This window comes from Cetorhinus maximus, chromosome 4, assembly GCF_964194155.1.
Source record: "Cetorhinus maximus chromosome 4, sCetMax3.hap1.1, whole genome shotgun sequence".
Classification (NCBI taxonomy): Eukaryota; Metazoa; Chordata; class Chondrichthyes; order Lamniformes; family Cetorhinidae; genus Cetorhinus; species Cetorhinus maximus.
Window position 1 is genome coordinate 37,459,460 of NC_135882.1, and position 15,025 is coordinate 37,474,484.

The 15,025-nt window shown below is 42.9% G+C and overlaps 1 protein-coding gene across 1 annotated transcript in view; it reads right to left on the reverse strand.

The window, feature by feature from the left end:
- Positions 1-790: 790 nt before the first annotated feature.
- LOC144679416 (regulator of G-protein signaling 22-like) overlaps positions 791-15,025 on the reverse strand; it is a 141,110-nt gene continuing 126,875 nt past the window's right edge. The window contains exon 6 of the mRNA XM_078539773.1: positions 791-1,200. Coding sequence (XP_078395899.1) covers positions 1,114-1,200 — 87 coding nt within the window. The 3' untranslated portion in view covers positions 791-1,113. The remainder of the gene's footprint in view (positions 1,201-15,025) is intronic.

The window sequence follows — 15,025 nt, forward strand, 5'->3', positions numbered from 1 at the left end:
GTCATCCCTTTAAGTAATGTTTCCCAATCCATCATAGCCAACTCGCGCCTCATACCATCGTAGTTTCATTTATTAAGATTCAGGACCCAAGTCTCAGAATCAACTACGTCATTTTCCATCTTGATGAAGAATTCTATCATGTTACGGTCGCTCATCCCCAAGGGGCCCGCAGAACTAGATTGGCAATTATTCCTTTCTCATTACACAATACCCAGTCCAGGATGGCCTGTTCTCTCATTGGTTCCTCAATGTATTTGTCCAGAAAAACATCCTGTATACACTCCAGGAATTCCTCCTCTATGGTATTGTTAGTTATTTGATTTGCCCAATCTATATGCATATTAAAGTCACTCATAATTACAGATGTTCCTTTATTACATGCATCTCTAATTTCCTGTTTAATGCCATTCCCAACAACATCACTACAGTTTGGGGGTCTATATACAACCCCCACTAACGTTTTTTGCCCTTTAGTGTTTCTCAGCTCTACCCATACAGACTCCATATCGTCAGAGCTAATATCTTTCCTCACTATTGCATTAATTTCCTCTTTAACCAGCGATGCAACTCCACCGCTTTTTCCTTTTTGTCTGTCCTTCCTAAATACTGAATACCCCTGGATGTTCAGTTCCCATCCTTGGTCACCCTGCAGCCATGTCGCCGTAATGCCGGCTCTTTCATTCCTGTTTACATCTATTTGCGCGGTTAATTCATCCACTTTATTGCAAATGCTCCTCGCGTTAAGGCCAGTTTGGGTCAGGCAAAATTGTTCATTATCTTTGCTCCAACTACTTTGAAAATCCATATATATGCTTTAAATTGGACCCATCACTTGAAAACAAAGATCTTATGGCTATTTTCAAATTTAAATGTCACTTATTCATTTTGTTTGACTATTATTACACTATCAGTGTAAGATTAGGCATTTCAAAGGCAGAGCCACTGTTGTATTAATAGCTTAAAATACAGGAAGACATAAAGATGCCACTGGCATACATGCGTCCCTCAACACTGACATCAGGCAAGTTTGCCATTACCTCTCCAAGGCAGACATACAACTCTTTCATGGCAACTTCAACTTTGTCTTCAATTTTAGGCATGGGCTGTTCTGTTTCAAGGATCAATGGGTGATATGTACCATCTATTTCTGGTGTTCCAGGTCCAGTATTGCAATCTAACTGAGACAGCAACTTTGCAAGCCTGTAATTGAAAATAGGAACAAAATCTTGGTCAGGCAGATGATGTTTCTGTGACTAAAACATGATTCCTTTCTTTGTTTAGATATTAAACATCAATAAAGCACTTTGACTGACACCACATATTTACAAGTTCTCTTTAAAGATCTGAATAACTCCTGAGCTTAAATTCAGAGATATACATTAGACTGCAGATAATCAGATAACAGACATTAATATCACTGATGATTGTAATGGTTCTATAAAAGCTGTGATATACTGTATTGGTATTTCATAATATATCATTATTAATTACGAAAATATAAAGACAACATTTTAAAGCTCCTCAAAATGTCTTATCCAATTGGAGAGTACAGTGAAGAAGGTATCTAATATCATTTGCATGCACTCATTGGATAATTGCTTATGCACATATAAAGAGACTGATATGACACAACAGTTGGTAAAGGCTGTTATTTAAAATCCCAGAGGGAAATTTTAAACAACTGTCAACCAATATTTTCAAGTTGGAGATGCAGCTCTAAATTTAGGAATAAGACCACCACTTCTCGAGAGGTTTTATATCAAGCTACATGAGACATTTATTAATTTACACAAGTTAAACATATACACATGGCTACAAATTACTATTATCATAACTTTTTAACAAATTACCAAACTAATCTGCACTAAGGCAACAACACCCCATGGGCTTTAAGCAGACACCAGGCAAAGCATTTTCACCTTACAAATTCAAAATGATGTTCCTTTCACCTTGGTTCCTTTGCAGACAGTTATAGGCTTACAGTGGCTTTGACGTTACATACCTCTGCTCTGCACACACAAAACTGCTTTCTGTTATACCCAGTACTTCTCTTTGAATGTAAATTCTCATTGAATCACCAGGCCCTTTGAACTCCACCTCTAACAATAAAACCCCTTTCATAGTACCAATTTTATCAGTAATATAAACATTGCTTGGTGTCTCCTAGCTAGGTGTGAGATTTCACTCCCATTCTTGAATGCTCTATTCAACAAAATGCAAATGCACTCTACCTTAGTGTTTGCATCTCAAAACAACTATACATCAAAGCACCCAGACTAGCTGGATTTAATCTAATTAGCACACACACAGACTAAACCTCTATTTTTAAAAAAAATTCCAATAACATTATATACATTAATAGCTTCATGACAGACACTTTACCTGGTGCAGAGGGGGTGCCGAGGAGGACCTCCTCGGAAGGCTGCTCCTGGGCCTGGCCAAGGAGGCCATCAATAGTTCCAGGCAGCAGGTGGTCGAAGGTGTCATCCAGCTCAACTGTCTGCCCCTCTACTGCGGCTATGTTCGTGGCCGGGTGGCACTGGAGAGGGAGCATGCAGTATCCACCAGTACGCTCCAGGCCTTCCATGACCAGTGGGCACCATGGGGACTGGGGTGCACCATCAACCCAAGAAATTATATTTTGATTTGATTTTGTAACTTTCCTTACGAAAGTTTGATTTTTTGCTACAGTGCCTCACCACCCGTCACCCCCTCTCGTTAGTTTATTTTTGATCATTGGTTTTACTTTAAAAGAGAAGATAAACAGCCCCTTTAAGGGGCCGTTAACTTGTTAATTTGTTTATTAGTTAATTTGTTATTTAGTTTATTTATTTTTATTGGTATACTCAAAAGAGTCAGTAGTGAATTTTTTCATTTTTTTCTTGTTTACTCAAAAGAGTATAAAGAATCTGCTTGCCTCAACTAGGGGCTAGGTGCATCATTCCCGTTTGACCACCACTCCTCGCCCACCATCCCAAAATGTGATTTCTAATTTAATCTGGTAAGTTTCCTTGAAAGATTTGTTTTATGTTTCAGTGCCCCCTTTAAGGGGCTGCTAATTATTTCATTAGCTAATTTGCTTTTTTTTTTAGTTTGTTCAAAAGTGCATAAAGAACAAAGAATAAAGAACAAAGAAAAGTACAGCACAGGAACAGGCCCTTCGGCCCTCTAAGCCTGCGCCGATCATATTGCCCGTCAACTAAAACATTTTGCACTTCCGGGGTCCGTATCCCTCTATTCCCATCCTATTCATGTATTTGTCAAGCTGCCTCTTAAACACCACTATCGTACCTGCTTCCACCACCTCACAAAGAGACACTAACACTGGTGTTGGGTTGTCGAGTTAGGAGTTCTATGTTTGAAATGTCTCACTTTGTGAATAAATCAAAAACTGAGTATTGATTGACTTCTGATTTCCTCCTTCACCAACTGATTGTAAGAATTTTACCATGGAACATGGTAGCAGTGAAACTACAAATTTTTTGAAAGACAGAAGATTACAATCCAAGTAGTTTTTGTGAAGAATGACTGAAAGCAAGAGCAGGATTTTTAGTTTGAAGGCGCGCGTGATCGGTGGGCCCAGGAGCGGCCGGGGAACGGATCGCCGATCGCGATTGGCACTCAACTGTGATTTCATGCTGGCTGGTCAAAATGGCTAGCCAGCATGAAACACGTACTGAAATGCTCAGCACTGCAGGGGTGGGGGCCGGAGGCGGGCAGGCGCTGACATGTGCACGGATGCGGGAGAGCATGGAATGAAAACTCCCTGAAGACAGAGAACTGCCTCAGGGAGCTGAAGAATTTAAAAACAATAAATTGAGATTTTAAATCCTGAAAAAAATGTCCACATCAGAATCAGTCACCTGAACATATAGATGATGAAAATTCTGTCCAAACATTTTTATTTATTTTTAATTTAATAACAGAAACCTCATCCTGCCCTTGGATGAGGTTTATCAAAAATGCAAAGTCTGCCTGGCAGATTCACCCATCCGCCAGCAGTAAGGTTGGACGGACCAAGAAAAATCTGAGTCAATTGTAACTTTAATTGGCTGAATTGCCCTCTCGATTGTCGGTGGGCATGCTTCCAACTTTCGCGCTCGCCCGCCAACCAAAATATCACACGCTATATTATGCTCGAGTGGGTCAGGCGTCGAGCTAAAAGTCCTGTCCCAAGTGTAAACTTTCAGGTTAAGATTACTCTCTGAAGCTCTCAGAGACTGAGCCTTATGACCAGTGAAAGAATGAAGTGGATATGTGGGCACAGGTTACGCTCCTACCAAAAAGTATTAAAAGGTGTGGTAAAAACAAAAAACTGTGGCTGCTGGAAATCCAAAACAAAAACAGAAACAGAAATACCTGGAAAAACTCAGCAGGTCTGGCAGCATCGGCGGAGAAGAGCACAGTTGACGTTTCGAGTCCTCATGACCCTTCAACAGAACTAAGTAAAAATAGGAGAGGGGTGAAATATAAGCTCCATAAAAAGGTGTGGCCTTGGCATTGTCACTTCTGAGCAAAAGTAAAATCAGAAGCAAAATATCTTGTGAGCTGGAAGGTCCAGCGCTTGGTTAATGAAGGTGGTTTAGCTCTTCTATTAAGTTTCATGGATGAAATTTACAAGAAAGATGATCTATCAGATGTACAAGGCATGGTCAGGCCTTGACAGATTTTGAAAGACAGACAATCACTCCATGAAGGAATATATCATGGACTTTAACAGGCTATAAAAAAGAATTGCGAAAGTTCAATTTGGAGATTCCTTGTTCAATGCTCGTGTTCAAATTACTGGATTGTGTTAACCTTTGGTTTTTGGAAAGAGGCTCCTTTTTGGAGCAGATGTCAGCTCCAGAGGAAGCAGTCATTTCCAGCAGCTTTGATGGCACAAATGAGACATTTTACAGTATCACAAAAGATGGAGGACTCAATGATCGTGGCATGTTGAGAATGGCCAGATACTGGACGCAGGCGCCAGTATGAAGGAACTGTTACATCTTCGTATGTAGACAAAAGCACTATCAGCAGATCTGGATACCACAGAAGATGACAGGAATGGCAGAATTAGTAAATAAATGAACCCCAGGAATGCTCGGGGATCAATGTGACTCAAAATACCATTATGCAATTGTTAGGGGGAAATAAAGGGGTACAGTAATTATTAGGGGGAATATAGGGGTACAGTAAGAACTTATTGAAAGAGAATGAATTACTTAAAATCTCGTGACCAATAATGTATAAATATGTTGAACATTTGTAATTTAGCAGAGTGCTATCTCAAGCTGCATTGAGATGGTTCTCCCCTTGCATTTGCTCGAATAAGTGTACCTGAGACTCCTGTGATCCGTTTGTCAAAGTGACCACAACAGCAATGAACTGCCCAAAACAGAACAGCAGTAGTAAGGAATGACATAAGGATGGAGAGTATTATGAAAGTTCTACTTGTTTTAGGTTCAGGTATGACAACACACTGAGGTCACTAAAAAGAGTGGAAATTCCATGCTAAATAGTTGGAGTGTGATCTCTAGTGAGATACCTTTGCTGTTAAATAAGCCTTCCATGAAAAAGGGAAAAATGAAACTGGACATGGAACATTTGATAAAGAAATTGTTTTTTGAAAGTCAGTGGATCTGCAGTTCATCCAATCAGGGCACTATTGTGTCCCCTTAACAATCAGAATGTTCAGGAAGTATTAATGGCATCAGGTGATGAGAATAAGAAAGAGGAAAAAAGCAGTGTCTTAAAGCTGCTCAGAGTGCAAGTGGTACAGAGTGGAATTAATGCGAGTTTGGTGAGGAGGGTGTTTAGTGAGGAGGAGAGTGGGGTGCTATTTTCTTTTTCTTTCTCTATCTTTCTCAGACTGCAGGAGACCAGGAGTTGAAAAGCTGCACAAGAGGGCTGAGTTTTGAAAACATCCAAGAGTGACATAACAGGAGGAGCACAAGTTCATCAGTTGGTGAGAAACTGCTGTTAGGGAGGGTCTTCAAGTAGCTGAAAATTAGAAAACCACATTCTTTTTAAAAGAAGGAGCTACTGTTATGATTTAATTACATTGGAGTCAGGTAGACTGCAAGCTTGAAATTATCAAAAGAAGTTAGGTGTAGAAGTGTACTTGAAATACTAATGAGTAAACACGGGTGAGGTCTTAGCATATACGATGCGAAGGAAATTTGCATTATTAGATAAGTGAAGGAGTTCTTTGGATTTTAGAGGGATGTTAGGATGTTTACAACTAGCCAGGTAAGCAAGGCCAAGCAGTGTGTTTATTTTTCCCAAAGGTTACTGGCAATATTGACAACATGGAAGTTTTTATATTACGGGAAAAATACATTTCCAAAGACATATAGAACAATGGAATTCACAGATTAAAGAGAGAGAAACGGAGAGAGAAAAAAGGAGAATAAAAGGCTATGTGGGGAGTGGGGAGGCATGTAAGATCTAACAGGAGTTTGTGAAACAGCCTTCAGGAAACCTCCAGCCATTTGTGCATAAGTTTGCTATGTCCAGTGACTGAAGTTGGAGAAGCACCTTTGGGAATCCTACTGTCAAGTGGGTACTGTGGTAACTTGCTGGCTTGCTTTTTTATTTAAAATGTATTTTGGACTGTTGCTTTAAAGTGGGTGTGTAATTGGGATTCAGGTTAATTAGGAATTTTAGGATTTGTTATAGTATTAAGTAATTGTAGTCTTATGTATGTGCTTGAAATCTTTTCTTTTGTTAATAAATATTGTAATTTAATTTTTAAAATCTCTAAAGGTCTTAGTGGACTCGTTACTTCTGAATTCAGTGTGCACATATCTTGTCATAATAAATACAAATTGCAAAACCGTGTGACAGCGTGGCCAAGGTTCCCTTGTGAATTTGATCTGCCTGGCACACATAACCTGCAAGTCATAACACTATTTAGATTTCAGTAAAAAACACAAACAATAGGGAAGTAAAGTTAAGTCAAGGCCAGGTAAAATAAAGTAGTATAAATAAACCAAAGTAAAATAAAGTTAACATAAGGGGAGTAAATTGAAACCATGGCAGGACAGCTGAGTCATGTGGAATGCATATCCTATGTTAGAGAGTACCAGGTGTTGTCATTTATTAGCAAAGATAATCTATGATAGCACTAGCACAGCATGACAGCAGTAGTGGTTTAGCCATGAAAAGGTATCAAGAGGGAGCCAGTAAAGCAAAGGCTGAGGGGTACTTGACGTGTTAGCCTAGACAAAGGACACAGCAAAAATTATCCCACACAAGCCCAAAACAGGTGTGAACCCAGAGATTGTAGACAGATAGATGGCAGTCACTAGAATGCTAAGCAAAACAGGACAGTTGGTCTACAACACTTAGCATTTATTGTGATAAATTGTGATAGTGATTACAAATAACAAAATGTCAGTCACTAGAATGCTAAGATACACAGCAAAACAGGATAGTTGATCTGAAACACTTTGCACCCATTGAGATAGATTGTGAGCCTATGTGACCAAGAACATGTCCTCAGTCATGAAAGGAAAAGACAATGTAACAATGTATAAAAGACAATTTAACAATTCAGAGGGCAGAGTATTGACTTGGATTGGATTGACTAAGACAAGCTCTCCCTGCCTTCACTTGAATAAACGATCAAAAACTGTACCCGAGTCTCCGAGATGACAGATTTCACTGCAACATCTGTAATATGTGTGAAGTCATGGATGCGATGGGTGTTCTAGACAACCTCATGTACAGGGAGTGTCACCAACTGCAGAATCTTGAGCTCTGGGCTTTGGAGCTCGAACAGCAGCTGGAGTCACTGTGGCACATACGCAACGCTGAGAGCTATGTGGATCGCACATGCAGAGGGGTGGTCACACCACAGACTAAGAGCATGGAGGCAGAAAGGGAATGGGTAACTGCCAGGCAGTCCAAGAGAGTTAAGCAGGTAGTGCAGGAGTTCCCTGGGTCCCGCTCGCCAACAAGTTTTCAGCTATGGATACTGGTAAGGGCATTGGTTCCTCGGAGGAGTGCAGTCAGAGCCAAGTTTGTGGCACCACAGATGAGCCATGTGGAAGGAGGGGAGAAAGACGAAGGGAGGAGCAACAGTGATAGGGAATTTGTTGGTTAGGGGAACAGACAGGCATTTTGGTGGCCGTAGACATGACTCCAGGATTGGATGTTGCCTCCCTGGTGCCAAGGACGTCACGAAATGGCTGCAGGATTCTAGGGAAGGGCAGTAGCCAAAGGTCATGGTCCATGACTTAGGTAGGAAAAGGGATGAGGTCCTGAAAGCAGATCTTAGGGAGCTAGGAAGGAGATTGAAAAACAGGACCTCTAAAGCAGTAATCTCAGGATCACTCCCAGTCCCAGGTGCAAATGAGTATAGAAATAGGAGAATTGAGTGATTGAACACGTGGCTGGAAAGTGTTATAGGAGATAGGGCATCAGATTTCTGAGGCATTAGGACCAGTTCTGGGGAGTTGGGACCTATACAAGACAGACAGTCTACACATGAACAGGGCTGGGAAGAATATCCTCACAGGGAGATTTGCTAGTGCTGAGGTTGGGGGGGCGGGGTTAAACTAGATTGGCAGGGGGCTGGGAACCTGAGGACAAATTAAGAGCAGGGAATGGGGAGAATTAGTGAGTGACTCTGAAAGACAGAAGCAGCACAGGTTAAAAAGTGTACAGCCCGGGAAGTTGGCGGTGATAAAAGGTTTATAGGTAAATGCAAGGAGTATAGCAAATAAAGCCTATGAGCTGAGGGTGCAGATAGATACATGGCAGCATGATAATATTACTATAATGGAAACTTGGCTTAAAGGGGGGCAAAAATGGAAACTCAACATCCCTGGATATAGAGTTTTCAGGCTCTATCGAGAGGGGGATAAAGAAGGCAGGGGTGCAGCATTATTGGTTGAAGAAATAACGACAGCTGTGAGAAGGGGTGATATACTAAATGTAGGCGGTGGCATAATGGTATTGCCACTGGACTGGTACTCCAGATGCCAGGTTAATGCTCTGAGGACCCAGGTTCAAATCCCACTACAGCAGATGGTGAAATTTGTATTTAACAAGATCTGGAATTAAAAGTCTGATGATGACCATGAAACCACCACTGATTGTTGTAAAAACCCATCTGGTTCACTAGTGTCCTTTAGGGAAGGAAATCTACCATTCTGGGACTCCAAACCCACAGCAATATGGTTGACTCCTAAATGCTCTCTGAACAAGGGCAGTTAGGGATGGGCAATAAATGCTGGCCACATTCGATGAATGAATTTTTCAAAATTAAGCATCAAATAAGGCCATATGGATTGAGCTCAGAAATAAAAAAGGGGCAGCCACATTGCTAGGAGTGTGCTCTAAACCTCCAAATAGTGGAAGGGAGTTAGAAGAGCAAATATGTAGACATATTTCTGAGTGCTAAAGCAAAGGGCAGTAATCGGTGGGGACTTCAACTACCCTAATATCAGTTGGGATACGAACAGTGTGAAGGGCGTAGAGGGTGCAAAATTCTTGAATACATTCAAGAGACCTTTTTTGGCCAGCACGTAACAAGCCCAACGGGAGAGGCCACAATTCTAGATTTAGTCTTAGGAAATGAAGCTGGGCAAGTGGGTGAAGGAGCCGTGGGGGGACCATTTTGGAGATCGTGACCATAATACAGTTAGATTTAGTATCATTATGGAAAGGACAAAGATAGAACAGGAGTAAAAGTTATAAATTGGGGGAAGAAAAATTTTACAAAGCTAAGTGTTGAACTAGCGTAAGTGTACTGGATACAGCTACTAGAAGGGAAAATAGTGTCAAATCAGTTGGGAGGCATTCAAAAGCGAGATTCTAAGGGCACAGTGTAGACATGTCCCTACAAAGAAAAAGGGTGGTACTGCCAAATTGAGAGCCCCCTGGTTATCCAGAAGCATACAGGGTAAGATAAAGCAGAAAAAGAAAGCTTATGACAGTCACAAAAAGCTTAATACTGTAGAAAGCCTAGAGGAGTAGAGAAAGTACAGGGTGAAGTAAAAATGGAAATATTGGCAGGTAAAACCAAAGGAAACCCAAAGATGTTTTACCAGTACATTAACAGCAAGAGAATTATTAAGGAAAGGGTAGGGCCTATCAGAGATATACAGGGTAACTTGTGCGTTGATGCTGGCATGGGCAGGGTTCTCAGGGAGTACTTTGTCTCTGTATTCATTAGACATTCTGGTTAAAGAGGAGGAGCGTGAAATATTAGAAACAATAAGCATGAGAGGCGAAGTACTGGGGACACCGGCATCCAGGGCTGGGTGGATTGTATCCCAGGCTATTAGAGGAAGCCAGGGAGGAAACAGCGGATGCTCTGAGGATCATTTTTCAATCCTCACTAGATACAGGTGAGGTACCAGAGGATTGGAGGTCTGCAAACGTTGTCCCAACATTAAAAAATAGTGTGAGGGATAGGCCAGAAAATTATAAGCCAATCAGTCTGACTTCAGTGGTGGGAAAATTATTGGAATCAATTCTGAGACACAGGATAAATTGTCACTTGCAAAGGCACAGATTGATCAAAAAAGTGAGATCCCATGGAATAAAAGGGAAGGTGACAAGTTGAATTGGCTCAGCGACAGAAAATGAAGCTTAACAGCTGATGGATGTTTTTGTGAATGGAAAGCGGTTTCCAGTGGCGTTCACAGAACTCAGTGTTGGAGCCTTTGCTATTGTTGTATATATTAATGATTTAGACTAAAATGTGGGAGGCATGATGGGGAAATTTGCAGGTGACACAAGGATTGGTCGTCTAGTTGATACTCTTTCGAGTTATCAACAGTCACAGATTGCAACTCTTTTCGAGTACAAACACAGTTCTTGGTTTCCGGGAGCGAGACATGAACCCACAACCCTCTGATTCAAAGGCGAGGGTGCTATGAACTGAGCCACTAGTTGATAGTGAAGAGGATAACTTGTCTCCAGAATGATATCAATGTGGGTTAGTGGGCAGAAAAGTGGCAAATGCAATTCATTCTGAAAAAGTGTGAGGGAATGCAAAGACAAAATACTGCGGATGCTGGAAATCTGAAACAAAAACAAAAAATGCTAAAAATCTTTCCTCATAGCTGCAATTTTCAACCCCTGACAACATTCCTCATACCTCACCCAATAAAGGAAAGCATTCCATATTCTTTCTTTACCACCTTATCCAGCTGTCCTGCCACCTTCAGGAACCTGTGGACATGCACTCCAAGATCTCTCCTCTTCCTCAACCCCTCTCAATATACTCCCATAATTGAGTATTCCCTAGCTTAATTTGCCCTCCCCAAATGCATTACCTCACACACACAGACAGAAAAACAAAAAATGCTGGAAAAACTCAGCAGGTCTGACAGCATCTGTGGAGAGAAAGACAGAGTTAACATTTCGAGTCCGTATGACTCTTCCTCAGAGCTAAAGGGAAGTAGAAATGTGGTGAAATATATACCAGTTAAGGGGGGTGGAATAGGTGAAGCTGGATAGAAGGCCAGCGATAGGTGGAAGGCAAAGGAGACGAGTTTTTGGGCCTTGGATGATGAGGGGGGGGAAGTAAAGGGGCAGGCGTTGCACCTTCGGCGATTGCGTGGGAAGGTGCCATGGGAGGGGGTTGAGGTGTTGGGAGTGATGGAGGAGTGGACCAGGGCATCCCGGAGGGAATGGTCCCTATGGAATGCCGGCAGTGGGGGGTAAAGGGAAGATATGTTTGGTCGTGACATCACGCTGGAGTTGATGGAAATGGCGGAGGATGATCCTTTGAATGCGGACGCTGGTAGGGTGAAAGGTGAAGACAATGGGGACCCTGGGAGGGAGAGAAAGGTGTGAGGGCAGAGGCGCGGGAGACGGGGTGTCCGATCCAGACAGAAATATTTTCATTTTACACTTTATAAACATGGCAACCAGATTTAGTCTTTCTACTGTAACATATGGCAAAGACAAATGCATCTATTGTAGATAAAGTCATGGAGAAATGGATAGGGACCGGACTTGGGGCACTGGCTAAGTTTCTGACTGAAAGTGGAGGTGAATTTGCTAATGATGAATTTAGAGACATGTGTGAAAGCATGAAGATTCTGGTTATGAATATCGCAAATATTCTTTCAGCAATGGACTCTGTGTCAGGAATCATGCGGATATAGATGAAATGTTGCATAAAATCTCAGCAGATCAACCACACTGCAGGTTGACAACTGCACTGGCATAGTCAGTTCATGCAAAGAATTTGCTTCATATGGTTGGAGGTATAGTCCCAATCAATTCATCTATGGAAGGAATCCCAAATTACATTCTGTGATGGTCAATAGTCCCCCTATTCTAGAGGGGACTACGATTAATTCCATTTTTTTCTGCATGTTTGAATGATTTACATGCAGGGAGAAGGACTGAGTTTTCAGAGAAAATTCAGAGAGCTCTAAGGCATTGTACAAATCTGCCCGAGATAGACTTTGGTAGGGATTTTATGCAGATTGCAAGAGTGGGAAGCTTGGGGTGCAGGGTATGGAATTAGGTAGAAACCGAAATTTAGATCTCTTGACAATGGGTTGAGATGCAGAGATAAAAGTTTGTGAAGTGTCAGGCCTCATGCCGTCCTGTGACGGGTTCCCACTTGCCATTATTTGCATACCACGAATACTCATTTGTGTAAAACCTTTTGTAATTATGTCTTACCTTCCAGATAAAGTGAGCAGCACACTAAAATCTCATGGCACCCAGTTCATCTTCTTTTATAGGTGGTGTACAGCAATTGGCTTTGTGCAGTTGTGCTGAGGTCAACATTTTTCCTTGTAGAACGCGGCAGCACAAGGGAGGTGAGTAGGAAAATGGCAGCTTGCACGGACGCTCGGGACTGGAAAGGTTGTGTCAGAGCTCAAGGAGGGGAGGTTGGGTGGTGAGAGGTTGGGGTTCGAGTGCAGGGAGGTACAGAGGGGGTAAGGGCCGAACACCCAGGGTGTAGTGGTACTGTGAGTTAGGAGGATGGGTTACAGGGTTAGAAGATCAGGTGAATGAGGGGGCTAAAGGGTAAGGTTGGTGCTGTCAACATTGGAATCCTGTGGGTCGAATTGAGGGTGCTGGATGACAGAGGGACCAGTCACAGTCATTCTCACAGTGGAGTTGGACTCTGTAGCTGGGAAGGTTCACTGCATGGTGGGGTATTCAAATGACTCTTAGGGTGGGGCAGAGGGGTGGACAAAAGCTGTAAGGGTGATGATGGGAGGGTTGGAGGTCAGAATGATTATCTTGATGGGGATGGGTGTAGGCACAGGAGAGGGAGATGGTATGTCCAGGTTAATGAGGTCCAGAGTAATGGTGGGAGGTTCAAGGACAGAGGGATGGTGCAAGTTTATGTTGGTGGGTCAACAGTGATAAAGCAAGTGTGAAGGTGACAGATGGAGGGTGGAAATTATTGGGACAGGTTTGGAAGGTAACACTCACCATTTTGTGGGAGTTGCTTCAAATGTACCTTCGTACACTAGGAATGCAGATTGAAGTGGAAGGAGGTCTGTGTTGGGTGGGTGGAGTTCCGAGTGTTGACAACTTGAAGATGCTCATTAGTTCTATGGATGAGAACCATGTTCTCATCTCACTGTCTGCTCTGTTAACATAGTGCAATTGCTGCAATACCCATGAGTCTCATCCACCCGCTATTTCTGCAACCTCAAAAGCATGGGGACAGGATGAGATTAAGAGGAGCTTTTTCCGGCCAACAAACTGCAATGCCAACAGTGAGCTGCATCAGACGGGGAGGTTGGCCTGGATGCATTTATCCAGGGAAGGCAATGTCGAAGGCGGGCACTGGCACGTCAACACATCCCAGGGACATGAACTAACTGTCAGACAGGCAATGCCGGACATGACTGAGGATATTCTGGGAAATGGTCACTTGGATATGTGGGGTTGTGTATCAATACCTGCAACCATGTCGATTTGGTGGGAACCCTATGCCAGTGGTCCTCAATGTCAATGCAGCGTTCAATTTCTTTGCCAGCAGTGGATTCCAGGGTACAACGGGCAATATATGTGGTATCTCACAGGCTGCCACATAGAGGTGTATGAAGGAGGTGACTAATTCCCCTCTTCTGAAGTTACAATGACTTTGTCCACTTCTCCACTGATGCTGACAACCAGGTGACAAGATCAGCAGTCTACAGAGCCACCACTCATTTCCCTCGAGTGCAAAGGGTCATCAGCTGCACTCATATAGCCATTAGAACTCCCTGGGACCAGCCAGCTGCATTTGAGAATTGCAAAGGCTTTCACTCCATGAACATGCAACTGGTCTGCGACCCCAGGAGAAAAATCTTGCAGGTCTATGCTTGTTTCGCAGGGAGCTAACACGCGCATACATCTGGTGCCACTCACAGCTCCTAGAACTTTTTCATCATGACAGCTGGGTCCTGGCGAAAAGGGCCATCTATTGCGGACATGGTTGATGACACCAGTGAGGCATCCCCAAGGGGTAGCAGAAGAGTTCCACCCAGAGCCATCTTTGAACACACCACTGGCTTGCCTAAAATGCACTTCTGCCGCCTTGACCGGTCTGGAGGATCTCTGCAACACATAACACAGAGAGTGCCATGAATTGTTGTGCACTGGACAACCAGCCATGCAACATGGATATGTGTCGCAACAGGACAAATGCAAGGAACATCACCTTTCTTCAGACGAGGATGAATTGTCCAAACCTGAGGAGGAGGCCATGAATGTGAATGACCCTTCATGGGTTCCAGAGTCTTGGAGAGACTTACACAGGAAACTAGGGACAACCTGATCTACGCATGATTCAGCCAACAGTGAGGCATCTCCATGACCATCAGTACTCTGTTGCCTTCCTGGGATGTGGACTTAGCCCTGCCATCCGTCCTTGTGGAATAACCTGCAATCCTGTGTCCTATGCCACCTCAATCAGGCTGCCTTGGTCAGGCAGTAGGACCTTTTGATATTATCTGGTGGAAAGAGCAACTCCCGCCTTTCCTTAACAGCTTGGAGGAGAACCTACAGAGAGGCATTGCTGAACTGTGGGGAAATGGGTAAATGGGTGAGGTGGGTAGTG